The 19,293-nt window shown below is 39.9% G+C and overlaps 1 protein-coding gene across 5 annotated transcripts in view; it reads left to right on the forward strand.

The window, feature by feature from the left end:
- Positions 1 to 19,293, forward strand: part of SPOP (speckle type BTB/POZ protein) — a 66,721-nt gene that overhangs the window by 45,427 nt on the left and 2,001 nt on the right. For all 5 annotated transcript variants that reach the window (XM_069481244.1, XM_069481247.1, XM_069481246.1 and 2 more), the window contains 8 exons: positions 407 to 552; positions 1,191 to 1,312; positions 3,206 to 3,357; positions 3,485 to 3,612; positions 10,821 to 10,998; positions 13,625 to 13,680; positions 14,191 to 14,313; positions 18,148 to 18,290. In XM_069481244.1, the coding sequence (XP_069337345.1) occupies positions 475 to 552; positions 1,191 to 1,312; positions 3,206 to 3,357; positions 3,485 to 3,612; positions 10,821 to 10,998; positions 13,625 to 13,680; positions 14,191 to 14,313; positions 18,148 to 18,290 (980 nt within the window). In that variant the 5' untranslated portion in view covers positions 407 to 474. The remainder of the gene's footprint in view (positions 1 to 406; positions 553 to 1,190; positions 1,313 to 3,205; positions 3,358 to 3,484; positions 3,613 to 10,820; positions 10,999 to 13,624; positions 13,681 to 14,190; positions 14,314 to 18,147; positions 18,291 to 19,293) is intronic.

The raw sequence follows: 19,293 nt of genomic DNA on the forward strand, positions 1-19,293 counted from the left end.
TTTTGGGATGATTCAAGCATATTACATTTATTGTGCACTTTATTTCTATTATTACTACATTGTAATGTATAATGAAATAATTACACAACTCACCATAATGCAGAATCAGTGGGAGCCCTCAGCTTGTTTTCCTGTAACTAGATGGTCCCATCTGGGGGTGACGGGAGAGAGTGACTGTAAATACAGGTGAAGCTTTGCTCACTTGCTGGCTGCTCACCTCCTGCTGTGCAACCCTGTTCCTAAAAGGCCACAGACTGGTACCAGTCTGCAGCCCAGGGGTTGAGGACCACAGGGGTAGAGCATTCCAAGCAGGAGACAAAGTTTCCTGTCTCTAGAATGTCAAACAAATAGTAGGATACTGTACCAATAATCTAATAAAGTCTTTTTGCTTCTTGGATCTGAACAGGGTGAAGAGAGAACAGAAGAAGTCTTTGCCCCCAGCTTTGGAAATCTCGTTTAACCTTCAAACTGGCGATGTCAAGGGTTCCAAGTCCTCCACCTCCGGCAGAAATGTCGAGTGGCCCCGTAGCTGAGAGCTGGTGCTACACACAGGTAAGTTCATGTTTTCACCCTGAGGAGGATTTGGTGGACAAAAGGAATAGGATTGCTTTTCTACATTGGATCCTGCTTTCTCTGGGACATAACCTCCAGATAGCAGCTAGATACTTGTCAGCCTTCAATTCCTTGGTTTTCCACACGGAATCTGAATCCATTAGGCTAGTGTTTTTCTTTGGACGTTGAAAGGGGGGGAATCTTTGAAACTAGAGCCTTGCATTCCCCTTGAAGGAATTGTGTTCTATGGTTCTTCTGTTGGGGAAACCAGGTTTGAGATTTGCAGCCCCAGGCAGTGGCATCAACATCAACAGACTCATTTTCGGTATGGTTTTGTTGTATGCTTTCCCAACCCTGTCCATGGTGGGGGTTGTTTTTTCCCTGTCCGTGTTTTTCTTACTTTCTATTCAGTGTTTCTCAGAACCGCCTGCCCAAAAAAAGTTACAAAAGCAGTTTGGTCAGGGTGAGATTTCTTAAAATGTGGGTGAGGGATCTAAGGTGAGAAAAGCTGAAAACAGTGCTATCAATCCTGTGGGGATTATGCAGAGGGAGGGAGGGGAAATGATTATCTGATCTTCCGCCTGTTTTTTCAGCTTGTCCACTTCCTATTTAATTGCTTCCTGGTTTTTTGTCAACAGATCAAGGTAGTGAAATTCTCCTACATGTGGACCATCAATAACTTTAGCTTTTGCCGGGAGGAAATGGGTGAAGTCATTAAAAGTTCAACCTTTTCATCAGGAGCCAATGATAAACTGAAATGGTGAGGAAGAAGACATCTAGCTATAAAAATCTTTCCAAAAGTTGCTGGTTTTGCTTGGTTTTATGGGACACTGACTAGAATGTCCTTGCAGAAACTTTGTTTTGTTCTTACTGTATTCCCCAGTGCCTAGCACAGTGCATGGCACTTAATAAGTGCTCACTGAATATTTGTTAAATTAATTCAATGAGTATATCAGGGATCAGCAAACTCAAGCTATAGGGTAATGTAAATGAGTAAAGAGAGCCAGGGTTATAAATGATATCCATACATGATATGAGTAGTGACTACTTGGCAAACTAGTGAGTGTCCTTCTAAAACCAGTAGTGGCTACTCAGCTCCAGCTAACCATAGCTATGTGTAAATGAGGGCTGACCGTTGCCAGATTTTCAGATTTTTCAAGAAAAGCGAGAAACCTAGATTTTAAGAAAAAATATCTGATTTTTAAATTGCTTGCTTTTAAACAATAAAGGAGATTCATCTGTTTCTGTAACGGGACTAACCAGGATGTGAGATGGTTTGAAGGTAGTTTGATCCAGCGGGGCCAGTGATTAGATTTCTTTCTCTCTGCTCTGTGCCACTGTCCACACTGTTGGACATCTCAAGTCTAGCTTCCCTTGTACTTGAAGGATGACTGGCAGTAGCAATGGCCATAACCTACCTCGTGCCAGCAGAAGTCTTTGAGCTTTCTCTGAACTAACTGCGTGGCCAAGAATATGTTATACATGTACTGACTGGTTTATGTCTGCATTCCCTGATCTATTCCTTGTGGCAAAGGCACCATGATCTGGGAACGGGGGTCAGTCCTATCCAAACCTTGTGTCGTCTTGAGGAGGAGCAACGGGCAGTTAAGGATATAACAATATACCCACCAAAACACATGAGTCTGAACCACCAGTTTTGACCTCTGATAGCCCACTGAAGAGTTGTTTATTCATTCATGTAGTATTTGTCAGCTGTGTACATTTTGCATTGTACTGTTAGGTTTTGAGAAAACTATTTATTCTTAGCCTTTGTATTTAAATCCACATCATTAGCACAGTGTATAGTAATGTATGTGGCATATGCACTCCTAGAGAGGCACTGGATTGGGCCACCTGTTTGAGAGAGGTGCCATAATACTGGCAAGGCCTAAGGATGCATATGGCCTGTGTATTACATGTGGTAGAAGCAGTGTTTGAACCACATACAGTTCAATAATGACCTTTACAACTCACTTGAACCTATTAAATATTTCTGAATTTTGTTTTGATTCATCTGTAACAGATTGGCATCTCTAACTATTTAGAAGTCTAGCTTGGAACTCTACTCTGTGTAATGACAGACTTTTGTCTGTGCTTCCTCTGTACTGCCTCCTTTATTTTTATCTTAGAATATTATTGCCAGTTTGATAAAATACCTGTAAAAGATTGTGTATTATTCACATAGTTTTCTAAAATTCTTCTTTTTTCCCTAAGGTGATATTAAAGGGCTTATTGACATTTTTTTCCATGGTGTTTATAGTCCCACAAAAATTAAGGGCTCCCTTTTCCTGAGATTGAGGATTGGAATAGAGCAAGACTAGGCTGAATTTTAAAATATTTTAGGGAGAAAAAAAGTGAATGATTTGGGAGATGATGAGGAAAAGGGCGGAGAAGTAAGGGATATGTTGTCAGATTCCAGAATGCCCCTTTGTTATTGTTGTTTACTTTGAAAAAGGTGACCCAGGTTGCTCTAGAAACGTGGTTCCCAAACAGTCATTCTACTGAATCATAATCTTCTGGTACAGGACCTGGACTTCTTTTTTTAAACATCTCCCTCTCTTGATTCTGATGTTCCAGTTCCGTCCTGTCACTTCATGAGCCTTTAAACGTGGATGCTTTCAACGCTTTTTTTTCCCTTCTCTGTTTTGGGCAGGTGTTTGCGAGTAAACCCAAAAGGGCTAGATGAAGAAAGCAAAGATTACCTGTCACTTTACCTGTTACTGGTCAGCTGTCCAAAGAGTGAAGTTCGGGCAAAGTTCAAATTCTCCATCCTGAATGCCAAGGGAGAAGAAACCAAAGCTATGGGTAAATGTTTTCCTTTCTTTGACTTTTAACTTTCACGTGTGGCAACTTCAAACTTCACACACTGACAAGTTGTGGATTTGATGTGGTTTTGAGTAATCCTAAATATGACTTTTTTTCCCCACCCCAGAGAGTCAACGGGCATATAGGTTTGTGCAAGGCAAAGACTGGGGATTCAAAAAATTCATCCGTAGAGATTTTCTTTTGGATGAGGCCAACGGGCTTCTCCCTGATGACAAGCTTACCCTCTTCTGTGAGGTGAGTCCTTTTACCCCACTATGAGACTAGCAATTCCCAGACCTGATGGGTATTGGTAGACTTGATATGTTGTGTCAGGGGGTGTAGAATGAGAACAATCCCCAAGTGGAGTGGGTGCTGTGCAAATGTTATTTATATGACTGAACTACTTCATGATTTCAAAGTTGGGCATCTCCGCTTTCTACTTGTTACTGTTCTTAAAAACAAAGATTATGTGCTATCTTGGTATATGTCAGTTTTAAGTTGCTTGGGTCAGGATTCTGGCTTTTTCACTGTGGGCTTTTTTTAGATGGCATTTGGAAGGACTTGGTCATTCAAGCTGAGGTGAATGGCTAGAACTAAATATGTGTATCTGTCCTTTAAACTTTCTGGTTCCTCCTTGAGTGTGAGGTCCATGTGTGTTTGACTATGGCTCACTTACCTTTTCTGCTCTTTGACCTAGATGACACTTAGCAGGAGTTGAGTGCCTGTGGTTTGTATTGCTGAAGTAATTATGAAATAGGAAGGTGAGAACCATTTTCTCTAGGGTGAAGGCTAGGAAAGCTCTCTAGCTCAGAGTTTGCTAGGAGAGTTAGCTATAGTCAGCTAGGAGAATCCTCTCACCTGCAACCTAAGGGCCTTTCCTAGGTTTACAGGAGAAGCCCTGAAGTAAAATTCCCAAACTAAGAGTGAGGTGGAAAGTGGTTTCTTTAATGAATATACTAATTAGTCATTTCTTGCTATTATGAATACATTTATAAATACTCACAAGCTCACAGTGTAATAAATGAACAAAATCTCTAGTCAGCTGGGGCATTAGTGTTCCCTGTGTGTCGTATGGTCGGGGAGCCACTTCCTGAGCGGCACCAGTTGATGATCGTCACCACTGTGTCATCATGGGGCAGGGTGCAGTTGTTCCCCAACTGCCAATTCACTCTGTCAAATAATAGGCTCACACTGTGAGTTAATGACAGTTTCAAAGGCATTTCACCACCTGTGTGGCAGGGAAGGGAGTCCCTTAGGAATCTTGCCCTTTTGCAGAAGAGGCCTGGCCAGCAATAACAGACTTCTGTATTTTAACGGAATAGTTGCTAATGATTAGAAAACTTTGGAAGCATGATTTATTAAAATACCACACTGTATATGTAAAATATGGTTTGCATAATCACTTTCCCTTCTCCTTTTTAATTGCCAAGTAAAAGAAGGAAATACTAGAGTGATAGCATCTATAAAAATACATAATATGTGGCAGTTGTTTTATGTCTGATAAACTTGAAATTTGAATTCTATCTAGGTCCAACTGGTCACAGATCATATTCAGTTGCCTGAATGAAGAAACAAGAACTATTAGGTAGTTTTGTATGAGGATAGGTGTTATTTAAACAGACCGTAGTGTTTTTCTTTTCTTTTGGCGGAGTCTCGCTCTTGGGCTAGAGTGTGCCGTGGCGTCAGCCTAGCTCACAGCAGCCTCCAACTCCTGGGCTCATGCAATCCTCCTGCCTCGGCCTCCCGAGTAGCTGGGATTACAGGTGCGTGCCACAATTCCTGGCTAATTTTTCTATTTTTAGTAGAGGCGGGGTCTCTTGCTCAGGCTGGTGTCAAACTCATGAGCTCAAGCAGTCCTCCTGCCTCGGCCTCCCAGAGTGCTAGGATTACAGGCATGAGCCACAGCTCCCGGCCCAGACCGTAATTTTAATCTTCACTTATCTTAGAGACTTGTATTTCAGAAAAACTTAAAAATAGTAGAAAATTCTAGTTTCTGTTGGAAATGAAAGCCAATCTTGAAACTGTTCTCTGAAGAAAATCTCCTCTAAATATTGCATCTGGCATTTTAGGCCGTGCCATAACCTTTACTGCAGTATTTTCAAGTCCACAGTGGGTCCAGCTTTTTCTTATATGCTCCCCCCTCCCTCCCCAATCCATTCCAGCTGCTCCAACCCCTGTCTTGACGTTCTTGATTTGGAAACCAATTGGCCTGCCCTCACTTGGCAATCTCTTATCCTGTGGTTAAGTCTGAGGCCAAGTTCCAGCTCTCTCTCTCTCTCCCTTCATTTCCCCATATGAAATTCTCTTAGGAGAAATCCTGTGGTTAAGTTTAGATTTGCCTTGACTTAGAAGGGAAGTGAGATGACACTTTGGAAATGAGGAGATGTTGAACAGGGAAACGTCTGCTGGGTTCTGCTGATGCCATCGGTTTCTTACCATCGAACCAGGTGTGCCATCTGTTCCTCTCACACTTCTTTGTTGGCCACAGGTGCTGAGTGTTGCTTCTCATACTTGGGCTTATGCCTAGTGAGACTTGTTTCTGTTCCAAGGCTCTCTGTGGACTTAGTAGCATTCAGCATTGCAAGACGGTTGCGTGGGGGTGTATATTGGATGTGTGGGTTTTAAAGATATCTGCAGCTCATCTAAGTTCTTAGCACTTTTCATAGCTAGATCATTTTCGATGTACTTTCTATCCCTTTGACCTGTTGTTTCCCTTCTATCAATGGAATATTTATAAACAAGTTTATTTTAACTTACATTTTATTTATTATTGGTTTAATTAGTATTTTCTTATTATTTAAAGGCCTTTATGAAGTTGATGTTCACCTAAAAATCTAGGTTCTGAGTACCCCACTGTGCTCCATTCTGCACTTATCCTTGGGCTCAGGTACTTCTCTTCTATCCTGATGGAATAAGTACAGTTGTTTCACAGAGGTTTTGATGCTCCCAGAGGCCATAAGAGGATTGAATCCCAAGGTGAAACACTGAGAATCATACATTTGTGTTTGGCCTTTATTTCAGTGGTATTACTGTTACTGAATGTTTAAATGAAATTAGATTGCAGTCTCTGAAAATGATGAATGAGAGGTCTTGTTTGTAATGTGCCACAGTGAATTTGCTTTCCGACAAGGTTGGGTGTGTTCAGGGTGGTATGGCTGTAGACACTGGGTTCACTTTCAACTCTCAGTGGTGTTTTGTCTATTAGGAAATGTGCTGATTCTTCCAGATTGATACTGCAGAGGTAACTTATTTGAAAGCATTTCCTAAGGCTTTCCTGAATTGTCCCTTATTACAATCCTTTGAGCTAGGTTTAGTTCTGTTTTCTTCATTTTGTGTTACAGAGGAAAGAAGCAGTGCTTAGGAAGGTCAGGTAATTTTTCCTAACATTGTGCAGCAATGTGTCAGGGCCATGTCAGCTCTCCGTTTTCCATCTCTAGTCTGCTATGCTACCCTAAGTGGAGCTGAATGCTGTTCACCCAAGGAAGCACAGGCTCTCCCAAGTTTTCTTGACAGAGGATATTTACTTTGGTAAATAAGACCTGGGTGCAGTGGCATGTACGTATGGTACCAGCTACTTGGGAAGCTGAGGCAGAAGGATTGCTTGAGGCTAGGAGTTTGAGGCTACAGTGCGCTATGATCATGCCTGTGAATGGACACTGCACTCCAGCCTGGGCAATATAGTGAGACCCTGCTCTGAAAAAAATTAAAACATAAAAAAAGAGAGAGAGACAGACATAAAAGCATGTTAAAATTATACTTTTAATTTTCTCTTTAATAATTTGGTCCACAGAAAATCTTCATGAAATGTTTCCGCTTCTATTGACCCATTTCTTCCAGTATTTATATTGAAAACAAATAGCTGTTAGCCATAAAAATACATGTATTCCAACTTCATTATATATGCCTTTGACAGGTAGAAGATCCCAGTGACTGTTTGTGATGTTGCAATTGAAGTTGAAATATGAAATAACATATAAAATATGAAATACCAAATATGAAATATCCAGATAGTAGTTAACTCAAAACATCCGTTTCCTTCTCAAACATCTCTCACAGCCTGGGAATATGTATTTTTTGCCAAACTTTAAATAAGTAGGTCTATTCACTTTTTCTTTTTTTTTTTAATGAATGGATTATTTGGATATATTTAGTTGCAGTATATGAAAATGCCAATATTTGATTGTGCTTGACCTACAAAAATGGTGATTTAATATGTAACATCATTGTAGGTTATGAAGCATGATAATGTAGTAAACCTGCACCACCAATCTAAGAAAATCACCAGTAACTTGGAACTAACATGTATGTGCTTCTCCCCATCCATGAGACTTATCTCCCCACTTAGAGGATGATAAATACTATTTTGAATTTTATGTTATCATTTCCTTGTTTATTATTTATATGCCTGAATAATATATTGTTTAGGTTTGCTTGTTTTTGAGCTTTATAAAAATGGTGTTAGACTGTGTGTAGTCATCTAGACTTGCTTTTTTCACGTTATGTTTCTAAAATTTATCTTTTTTCTTTTTTTTTTTTGAGACAGAGTCTTACTCTGTTGCCCAGGCTAGAGTGCCATGGGTGTCAGCCTAGCTCACAGCAACCTCAGACTCCTGGGCTCAAGCAATCCTGCTTCAGCCTCCCGGGTAGCTGGGACTACAGGCATTTGCCACCATGCCCGGCTAATTTTTTCTATATATTTTTAGTTGTCCAGCTAATTTCTTTCTATTTTTAGTAGAGACAGGGTCTTGCTCTTGCTCAGGCTGGTCTCGAACTCCTGAGCTCAAACGATCTGCCCGCCTCAGCCTCCCAGAGTGCTAGGATTACAGGCGTGAGCCACCGCGCCTGGCCAAGTTTCTAAAATTCATATTGTGGATTTAACTACAGTTCATTCATTTTTAGTGCTGTATAATAGTCTTGTGTGAATGTACAATGTATCCATTCTCTTGTTGATGGACATTTAGGTTGTTGCTAATCTTTTGCTAGTAGAAATAGTGCTGCTGCTATAAATAATTTGTATGCAGTGTCTTTATTTTTCTTGATTGTTTTAATTATAGAGAAGTTTAATGTACTTGCATGGATTTTACTTTTTTATTTGTGTAGATGAAATGTACAAGAATTGGCATAGTCTTTATAGTCTTTTATGAAATTTTCTTAAGAAAAGGAATTGACTTTAAAAGTGAGACCCTTTTACAACTTGAAATTTAGAGGATTATACAGCCTTCCTGAGACATTTTCATGCAGTCATTTATAAGATGACATAAATGTCACAGTCACGTCATCTTCACAGCTGCAATTCTGAATGAGTCTCTGTAGTCAACTTTATAGGCATTAAAAAAAATCTTTAGTTTTTCTAAAAATGGTCTCATTTTAGCATCATCATTTGCAGAGGAAAACAATCCCTTTCTAAGTTAAAAGTTTGGGCTCTGAAGACTCATTTGTGAATGCCATTTAAAATTTATTTTTAATTAAGCGTATTTAATGTTGGTGAGAGGTGCCAGACATTCAGAGCTCTGGAGACTCCAGGCATCTATACATCTACAGAACAAGCCTGGCTCGGATAGTAAAGGCACATTCTCTTTCCTGCTGTGGTCCTGTCTGTGTCCAGAGAGAGAAATTGCCCCTGTGAGAGATGTCACAGACTTGGGGCCCCACTCGTTATCAATTGTGCATCTAACCAGCAGAAGGCCCTCTGGTAACCAGAGTTTGATTATGTGAGATTCAGCTTAGCACTTCTTGCCAATTCATTTTACCCAGTCTACTAAATCGCCATCAAGTGTTAATGACTTTGGGCTCCTATCAACCTGGTTTAATTCAAGCCGGGAACCCAGTGCCAAAAGCATTCTTCATTCCCTTCATTGGCCATCCCAGGAGATTCCTGCCTTTCCCTATGAGGAAGTTGGATTTAATTGGTCTTTTCCTTTTTTTTTTTTTTAAATCAGCATTTTGGAGCTATAACTGGGAACCAGGCAACTTCTACTTTTGGTGTTATTGTTATATCAAAGAAGTGAGGGTATTAATATGAGAAAGTGGCTGACCCAGATTAGAGATCTTAGAACAAGGGAGAATCTCTGTGGGATGGTTTGTGCTGGGTCTTGGGCTATTAAAATAATGTTACAATCTGGCTCTGATAAATGTGCTACTAATGCCAAGCACATTCATAATTGATTAACTTGGCTGCTTCATTGCTCAAGACCATAACAGCTAGTTTTAAACAAATGAATAAATTTCTTGACCTAATAGTAAATATCTCACTCCTGCACAGAAGGGACTACAGGTCATTAACTTTGCCTCTAGGTTTATGACTGCGTTTCAGGGATGACTTGCATCTTGAAGGTTAAAAGAAATCTGGGTCATTAAAGGTGTTCCTAAGCTATCTTTCTCATCTGACTCAGGAACAGCAAGAGTAGAGAGCTAATTCTCAAGGTTTGTGAGTTCTGTTTTGAAATTAACTTTTCTAACCTATTGTGATATAGGAGATGAAGTATTAGAATGATTGTTAGGCAGACAACTGATCTGCAGGGTCTTATCTACGGCTTGGTAACTGACATTTATTTTATAATGTTATGTGATTTATAAATCCTTGTATTTGGTACCCTAACAAATTTATCGTGAGTTTCACTGACCCATCTAGAAGTTAACTTGGTTTTTATCTGGGCTGAACAGTTAATTCAGCTGGTTAAAACATGCCCCTGCTGAAGCCATGGTGGGAAGTTGGATTACTCTACAAACCTATTGTCATCATTCTGTTCCAAAGCTATAATTACATGTGTAGTTACACATCTTGTACGTCATTGTCACAAATGACTGAGTAAGGGTATAAAAGTTGTGGGAACCCACTAGTTTTCCCTACTGGAAAGATCTTCCAAGCCCAGTTCTTACTGGTAGTGGGTTAATGGTGTCATGTTCGGTAAACTAACAGTTTTGAGAAAGTACCAGTTATTTAATAGGCCTCATAGAAGCTGCATTTTATTTGCATGTTCTAGACCTAACTAAAATAAGTAAAGTGCTTTTAGGCTTACGTTACTGGATTTTTTATTTCTAGAGAGTTTAATTTAAATGGTAGTATCTATAGGAGTTGTTTTTAACTTTTTGCTTAAGGCAGAATAAGGTAAATAGTTGAGGTTTATCATTTGTTTCTGTAAGTTTTTTCTCCCTGGCAGCTTTGCACAGATTTGTAGTGCAGGGAATTGGCGCTTATTAGAAATTGGAGGAGAAGGAGATTTGTGGGTCTCTTTCCCCGTTGTCTTGAGATGGTATAGAATAAGTATGCTGTGACAGATAAGTTACATGATGCAGAGGATGAAGCCTTGATTTGTGGAGGTGGTTTCTAGAGAAGATGATTAACATTAGTATCTGAATGTACTGTAGCATGTAGCAATAAGGTAAGAGTCATCTCTCCGCCTGCCAGGAAAAAAATTCCTGGTTAACGAAAGCTTTGGTTTGTGTTTCCTTGTCTTTCACAGGTGAGTGTGGTGCAAGATTCTGTCAACATTTCTGGCCAGAATACTATGAATATGGTGAAGGTTCCTGAGTGCCGGTTGGCAGATGAGTTAGGAGGACTGTGGGAGAATTCTCGGTTCACAGACTGCTGCTTATGTGTTGCTGGCCAGGAATTCCAGGCTCACAAAGCTATCTTAGCAGGTTGGTATTTATTCATGAGGAGCTTGCTTTATAGTTTTGTCGAAACAAGGAAACACAGTGGCTGCATAATCACCTTTTGAACAATTTCAACTTTTTGAACTCAGCTGCAAAAAAAGCCCTGCAACTAAATATATTTTTATATTGCGGTGACATTAGTGCACATAACCAAAAAAGCTGCTCGCCATAAAAATAATATTTCTGTTTTTCCTCTCTGTAGTGGGCTTAGGCCATCATCTTAAAGGAATGGACGATGATGTACAAAGGTATTGAATGCCTTTACCCCTATAGAGTACATGTCAGAGCACTGGTTAAGAGCAGGTGTCAGTCCCTAGACAAGGGCCTAGAATGTAAAGGAGAGGATTCTGGACTCAGGACTAAATACCACCTAGCTAATTCCCCAGCCCTGTAATATAACACACCAAAAGAATGAAACTTATGCCCCTGACATGGAGGATCAGGTCTTGCTCTAATGGGTCCTTGGTCTTTAAGATCAGAGAGAATTGACATCGAGGACAAACTGATGAAGGAGGACTGACTTCACCACGCGGGAAAGGGGGTAACAGCCACAAACTCTTCAGACCATAAGACCTAAGGGAGAGTACATGAAACTCCAGATAACACACTTCCTACCAAGACCCTTGGCTCTATCATTCTAAAATACACACCTGGTAAAACCTCGATCTGCCAGTCTAACCATTTTCCTGTTCCCTCTCTCAATTAGGTGTTACTGGGTAATGCTCAAGGAAGCCATTAACTCTTAGGTTAGTGTCGCCACGCTTAGCTAGGCCCTCAGCACTGCCAGTAAATCTTTCCACAGATGTATATAGTCAGCTCCCTTTCTTTGTCTTAATGATAGCTATTTCAGACCTTAACCACTCCTCTTTAACTTCCAACTCCTAAAAGATGACCTTGCCTACTTCTTCCAAAAGAAAATTGAGGCCCTTTTGTCGGAATTCCCTCAACTCCTGCTCTCATCTCACATGCATTCTCAGAGGAGGAGGTGTTCTTCCTCGTGGACAAAGCAGACTGTTTTTCCTACATCTGCTCTGTTTTATATCCCATCCTGCCTTCTCAGAAACCTTAGTCTACCATTTATACCCTTGCTGTCTGGTATCTTTACCATCTCTGTTTCTCTTATTGTCTCTTCACCCTTAGCCTGTTATTCTCTCTCTCTCTTTTCAAGTTAGCACATTCACTCTCTACTTCTTTCCTCCCACTTATCCTCAGATCACCTCCATGCTACAAAGGCAATTTCCCAAAGTTACATGATCTGCTAGTTCCTAAATTCGAGACACTCTTTTAGTTCATATACTATTTGACTCCTCTCTCCTGGTTCTCTGGCTGCTTCTAATCTGTGGCCTCCCTCCCTCTTCCTCACCCGTCCCTTTAAACATTGGTGAGCCCTAATCGCCTGCCTCAATTCTGTTTTGACTCGCCTGTTCTCTCTGAGTGGTTTTACTTATTCCCATTGTATCAGCTGCTGTATACCTACTGATGACGCTCTGGACATATCTGCTGCTTTGGACCCTCACCCTTTTTCTTAAAAGCACCAGTCCTTTAGCCTTTAATTGCCGTAACATATTTATTTAGTACCCACCCATCTGAGATAAGAACAATGAGAATTAATATTCTTTTGCTATAGATTAAGAGATCGAGGTTCAGAGGTTCAGTGATTTGCCCAAGATTATGTGGTTAGAAAATGGCAGAGCTAAAATTAGTCCTTTCTGACATAAACCATAGGCCAAAAAGTTCCAGCTCTCTGTTAGCTCAAAGCCCTAGTACATAGTCTGTCTGTTCTGTCACTCTCAGGTAATGGTTGGTAGTCTCAACTCTGACCATAACCCCTAATTTATTCGACAACATGAAGAAATTTGAGTTCTTAGCCATTTTATTACTGTTCCTGGTTGAAATTTTTTACTTACTTTTCATGGTGTTCATGGGACTAGAATAGGTATGGGTTAGAGCACTGTTCCCTAATGAGAGAAATTAAGTACTGAGAAAGAAGATTTTATCAGGTAAGGTTCTTTCAAGGGCCATAAATCATAAAAATATCTTAAGATTTTTCTTCTGCCTCGTTGGGGCAATATCATCTTCATTAAGAATGGATAGCTTGGAAGGAAAGACAACCTGCCATAAATGAGCATGCACCTCATCTAGTTAGTAGATGCCATCATGCCCAGTTCTTGACGTTCTTGCTGTGTGGTCCCCAGAGGTGGAGAAGGCATGGGGTCATTGTTCCAGGCAAAACCCCCAGGCATTAGGACACCCTGTTTGGCCATGAAGGACTTTCCATTTGAACCCCAAATCTATACAGAGAATATATTAATAGTATTGTCATCTCACATAGATTACTCGAGTAATTAATTTCCTTAAAGTATGAATAGTTAGAATAGAGCTAATAAGAAATTATTTTGAAAGTAGTGGTTTCTTTTTTTCCTTCATGTATTATACTTCCTCATTATAATAGATGAAGAAAGGAATTTTATAATTCTGGTATAATTTGAGGCTAAGGCCTTTTTGTGTAGCAGTGGGACAGGAAAGAATATGATCTCTTCATTATAACTGGGAAGAACCAAGAGATTTCAATGTGGTAACTTTTTCTGTTTGTTCCTCTTTCACTTTGTAGCTCGTTCTCCAGTTTTTAGTGCCATGTTTGAACATGAAATGGAGGAGAGCAAAAAGGTATGTAACAGGATGAAGACATGGCTTTTTAGCCAGGTGAATAGGGTCAGATAATTTCACAGTTTGGCCACGGATTTGTTTTCCTAATTATTTTTTTCTTACTGTGTCATTAAAATAGAGTACAGGTCCCTGAACAGACATATTCTGAGAACAGAGAGAGGTGGTCTGGAAATATTCTAGATAAACTGGACTCACTCATTCCCCAGGCAGATCATCCAAATAGTTTTGGGTGAGGGTATTTAGACATGTGTTTCTATACAGAAAACTCAGGAAAAGAAAGGTAAAAAATCAAAGATAGAGTTGTTTGCTGCTATGTTTGAGAAAAACAAAGATAGAACATATGATGGGAGAAAAGTCTATTATAATCAAATAAGGCAAAGAGAAATTTTTCATTCATGTTAGATTTTAAATGTTACAAGCTTCTCTCTTCACCAGAGCTTAAAATTATAAAAATAGTTTAGGAATTTTTTTCTGTTGGAAGGTTTCTCATTTTCAGTTTTTCTGGCATAGAATCGAGTTGAAATCAATGATGTGGAGCCTGAAGTTTTTAAGGAAATGATGTGCTTCATTTACACGGGGAAGGCTCCAAACCTCGACAAAATGGCTGATGATTTGCTGGCAGCTGCTGACAAGGTGAGATAAGAATGGAAAAGTAATCAGAAAACTAGGAGTTATTGTGACCTCTTGAGTTTTAGTCCTGGTTTACACGTATTATTCCAACACGATTGTTCATTGTCCTGCTTTGAATAGTAAACTACATATGCTTACCCTAACTATGGAAAAAAGGATGAGTTTGATGTCTACCTCTCTTCTTTTCTTGATCTCAACTTTAACTATAGTGATAGTAAAAATTCAGGTAATACTAATGTTTGGATTGTGCTTTATAATTTGCAAAATGTTTGAGTTTATTAATTTATTTAAACTCTGTCAGTAAGAGAATATAGTCAGCCCTCTGTATCCACGTGGATTCAGCCAACCTTGGATTAAAAATATTTGAGAAAAAAGAAACAATATAACAATAAAAAACAATACAAATAAAAAACCAATATAGTATAACAACTGCATAGCATTTGCATTGTATTAGGTATTATAGATAATCTAGAGATAATGTAAAGTATGCCGATTATATACAAATACTACACCATTTTATGTAAGAGACTAGAGCATCCGTAGATTTTGGTATTTGTGGGCGCTCTGGAACCAATACCCCAAGGATACTGAAGGATGACTGTAATTTTTTACCTAATGTCCTGGTTAGCATTTTCAACTTTTACCCAAGTAGTTTTTGAAATACACAGTGTTTTTTCAAAATTATAAGATGATTATTAACTCTTTGAGTGCTACTGCAGTAAATGTATACTTTGTAAGACACATTTGTATTTGAGAGATGTTAAAGTGTAGAAATAAAAATGTGGCTCTTAGAATCAAAAAAATATGGTGATTACCTAAAACAACAGGTCAGTAATTCCAAAAATTAGGTGAAATATCATCAGATATTAGGTTGAGAGGGAAAGGTCTGTGAAACACTGAGTTTAAACAAGACAAACGGTTGCTGTTTTCCTGCAAGATTTCTCACTGTCGCATGTTAGTGTGCACTGTGAGTTTTCTAAAGGGGAGTATGATAGACAGCATCTCTCCAATTTAGTTAACCCTGGAATCCTTTTCTTCAAGGATCACCTGGAGGATTAGTGGTCCCCAAAACACACTCTGGGACACTGACTTCCATTGTGTAGGTGCATCAGAGAGAGCGCAGTGGCCTGCCCTCCCAGGCCCTGTGGTCTATGGAAACATCACCTGCAGAGGGAGGGATGAAAGGATTGGTATTTACCCTGGGGAAGCTTTTCTTGTGTTGGGGGGCAGGGGGGATTGGTGTGAGGGTGTTAGAAGGGCTTAAATCCTTGCCAGCAACAGACCCTGTGAGAAAGAAGGTTCTCTGCTGGAAGTGCTTTCTTCCTGCCAAGATGCTGCAACATCCATCTGAGGGAAAAGCGGATTCGGGTCTAAAGGCACCAAGAGCCTTCCCAGGATCGTCTCCTGGGAATGGTCTCCTTCTACCTGCCTTTGTGCCTCAGGACAGTGCCTGTGTTTATAGTGGAGGTTTTATCTTTATTGTTTAGCTTTTTGGAGTATTTGTAGAGGATGGGGCATGTAAACCCAATTAATGCTATTGATGAAGATTGGAATAATAACTGTATCCTTCTTATCACCTTTCAAGGCTTTATTAGTACAGTTAAGCAATGTGAAAATCCCATACCCTTTCAGTCCACCTCAATTCTGGCCAAGGAAAACTTGCTTTTAATGGAGACCGTAAGAAAATCTTCACTGCAAGCTCTGGCAAAGTTGAAGACATAGCCTAATGCCTGCCTTTTATAAAGTTAATATGATTCTGGCTGACCTGCCCTCTGGTTTTCAGTGAAGTGGTCCCTTATGCTTACACACATCAGGTGTTAACCCCCTCATCTTCTAGATCCCAGAAGGATAAGTAGAAGTATTGCAAGGCCCACCTTTAGACAGAAATACTAAGACTCAGAGTTGTGCATTTATAGAGCCAAGGTTAAACTTCTGTGTCCCTGGGTTTTCATTCTTGCTCCTCAGCCCGTGAACCTACTGCCAGCGGATTGTGAGTGCACAGGGCATGGGATGATCAGCCTGAATCACCATGCCAAGGATGGAGCGTTCAGAACAACATCTTAAGTTTTTAACAGTTAAAGGTGTTGAATCACAGCAGTGCTTTAAATTTATGAATGAGAAGTAACTGAAGGGTGCATTTTCAAATTCCATTCAGACATTCCCATTAGACAGTCTTTGCTCCAAGCCTATTTTATTTGAAAACATTTTTACCTTTACTCCTCTTTGTGAGTTTTAGGAAAACAGAATAAGATTTCTTTCATGGGAGGATCTAAACACCTAGAATTTACCCAAGAGGCTAAAACAGCTTCTTCTGAGCTTTTCCAGTCTCCTGGGGACATGTGTAATTAGACCAAAAACAAAACAAAACACGTTGGCCAGGCCTGGGAGACAAAATTTCAATCTCTCGGGTAAGTACTGCCATTAGGCAGGTTTTTCAGAAACATAATTAAGAAAAAAAACTTTGTCCCCAAGGGACAAGAATGGCTACTTTTGTCTAATTATGCAGTAGAGATCAGGGCTATTCACAGTAAAAATCTGTTTAAAAGAATGTATTGAGCAAGGATAAGAGGAATAGTCTGGGCAGCACTGTATAAGACTGAACATTTACTCAACCTTTTCCAGCCTTTTAAAACAAAAACAGCAACCTCATTTCTTGCTTGTCTGTTGTCATTCCTGTTTTCCGTTGAAACTGTTTTCCAGTTACTCAAATGTAAAAAATTAAAGCTGCACCAAAACCAATAAAAGTCTCTTTTTGCTGCAGGAGATCACAGTGCCAGCAGATATGCCTCCTCACCCAGAATTCATAACATTGAAATTGTCCTAGTTTGATTGCCATGATTCAGCCTGGAGGGGCCTTGTGTCATTGAGTTCTGGGGCCCTCAAGATGGGGCCTATAGGGAGACTGTGCATAGCCTCAAAGCAAACCTTCCTCCTGTGAACTGATTAAAGACATTTTATTTTGTGCCTCTTTCTATTTCCTTCCTCTTTCTTATCCCTGAAGTTCCTTAGTAAGTTCATAATCTCATATTAGAGAGCATGTAGTGGAGTTGCAACAAAACCAATCAGCTAGATCCAGTGTGCCCAGCATTAACCTAGGCCTTCTATTTTCAAGAACATTTATGCCCTTTACTTAGAAAATAGAGATTTTTAAAGTGAATCGGATTCAGGGTCTCTGCTGCTTTGTCCTTTTACCCCAAGAATCTTAACCTCAACCCCAAAAAAATAGGATTCCATTTATCCTTTTCTATTTAAAAGGAGACCTTTGGTTGACCCTCATTCAGGAACAACTAGTGGCAGAGATGTTGGTGAAAGTCACCACAGGGCTCCTTTTCACAGCCTGATGGGCCAGTTGGGATATCCTGCTGGGCTAGTGACAATGGTTAAGTAGAAAGGGCTGTGCTTCACTCTAGTCTGGCTGTAAATAAAAGGATTGCAGAAATTTTAAATGTAATGTCTTGTTGACTTGAGGCAGTCTAATGCCTCATTGTAAGGGTAGGTGGTAATGGTTTAAGAAAGACTTTAATCACAACCAGGAGGTAGAATAAACTTTAGGATGTGGGTCTGCTCTGTAGTTGCCATTTTTCTAATAGGTAGGCTGTAGAACTTGAATGGCAGCTCCCCAGGTTATTTTAGCTGTCTTCATTTCAAGCTTAAATACCTAACCTTCGGAGTATGGTTATGTTTTATAATTGCAGTAGTAGCTTTTCATCGTCGGTGCAGTTCTGTTCAGGTAATGCAGTTACATGATGGTACAGCTAAAGAAAACAACTTCAGTAGTGCTCAGCCCCTGAGCCGAGTGGTTGCTGCTCTGACTACAGCAGTGCTTGTGTTTTACAGTACGCCCTGGAGCGTTTAAAAGTCATGTGTGAGGATGCCCTCTGCAGTAACCTGTCCGTGGAGAACGCCGCAGAGATTCTCATCCTGGCTGACCTCCACAGTGCAGATCAGTTGAAAACTCAGGCAGTGGATTTCATCAACTAGTGAGTTGGCATCTTCAAAGTTCTTCTTTCAAAGTAGTTGGATAGCTAAAGAAATGAAAAAGACTTTGAATTAGTAAGTAAAACAGACAAAGTAGCTTCATTAACCTTTGGATAGTAAGTATAGAGTTTTTATCTTTTCCTTCACTTGACAGTATGGAAAATGGTTTTGCTTTCATGGGTTGAATACTGTCGGTGAGCAAAATGTTTTACTTCCTTATAGTGATCAGGACTGATGAAAATGATAACTTGCTGGCCTGAAAAAGCTGTGTGCTTTTGGTAGCATCTTTAGTTCACACTCAGTGACTTAATAAAAGACATAAAGATTTCTAGGAGAATAGAAGTGTTTCTATGAGTTACTAAAATGTATCTAATGTTCAACTGTGAAATTGGAAAAAGAGAAGGAATAATCAGTAGCTGCGGTTGTTTTGAGAAAGAAACATTCATTCCACGAGGTCTGTTCCTTCATCTTAAGTGACAGATGACCTGGCCATACTACTTTCTGAACTAATTGGAAGGGGCCAAGACGAGTTGTGACTACAACCCCATCTTCTCAGTGGGGCACGTTCGTCTCCCTTTCCTAATAGGGAAGAAAAGTTGGAAAAGACCCAAGGAAGCAAAGCCCTCACAGTAGCAGTTCTGGGGTAAGATAGGTCTAAGACATTCCAGGTAGATGAGTGAACAATATTCAATGCAGAAAATGCCCAAGGACAGGAAATAATGTCCTCTGGGTCTAGTTGTAAAATTGTTTCTGAGGAGTTACCGACTGAAGCAGAAGTGGGAAGGATGAGACCAGTAAATGTTAGTTCTATTGAGTGTTCACAATGGGCTGGACACTTGCTTGGTGCTTTTTAGATATTAACTCAACCATTGAAGAAGTGTAGTTATTATCTCCTCTTTTTTGATAATCAAATAGGCCGCAGGCTATGATCAGTTCTGTGGTGACAAGACTGGTAATGGCAAAGCCAGGTGGAAGCTCAGAGCTGTCTCACCAGGGGAACCCTTG

Source organism: Eulemur rufifrons, chromosome 9 (assembly GCF_041146395.1).
Source record: "Eulemur rufifrons isolate Redbay chromosome 9, OSU_ERuf_1, whole genome shotgun sequence".
Taxonomy (NCBI): Eukaryota; Metazoa; Chordata; class Mammalia; order Primates; family Lemuridae; genus Eulemur; species Eulemur rufifrons.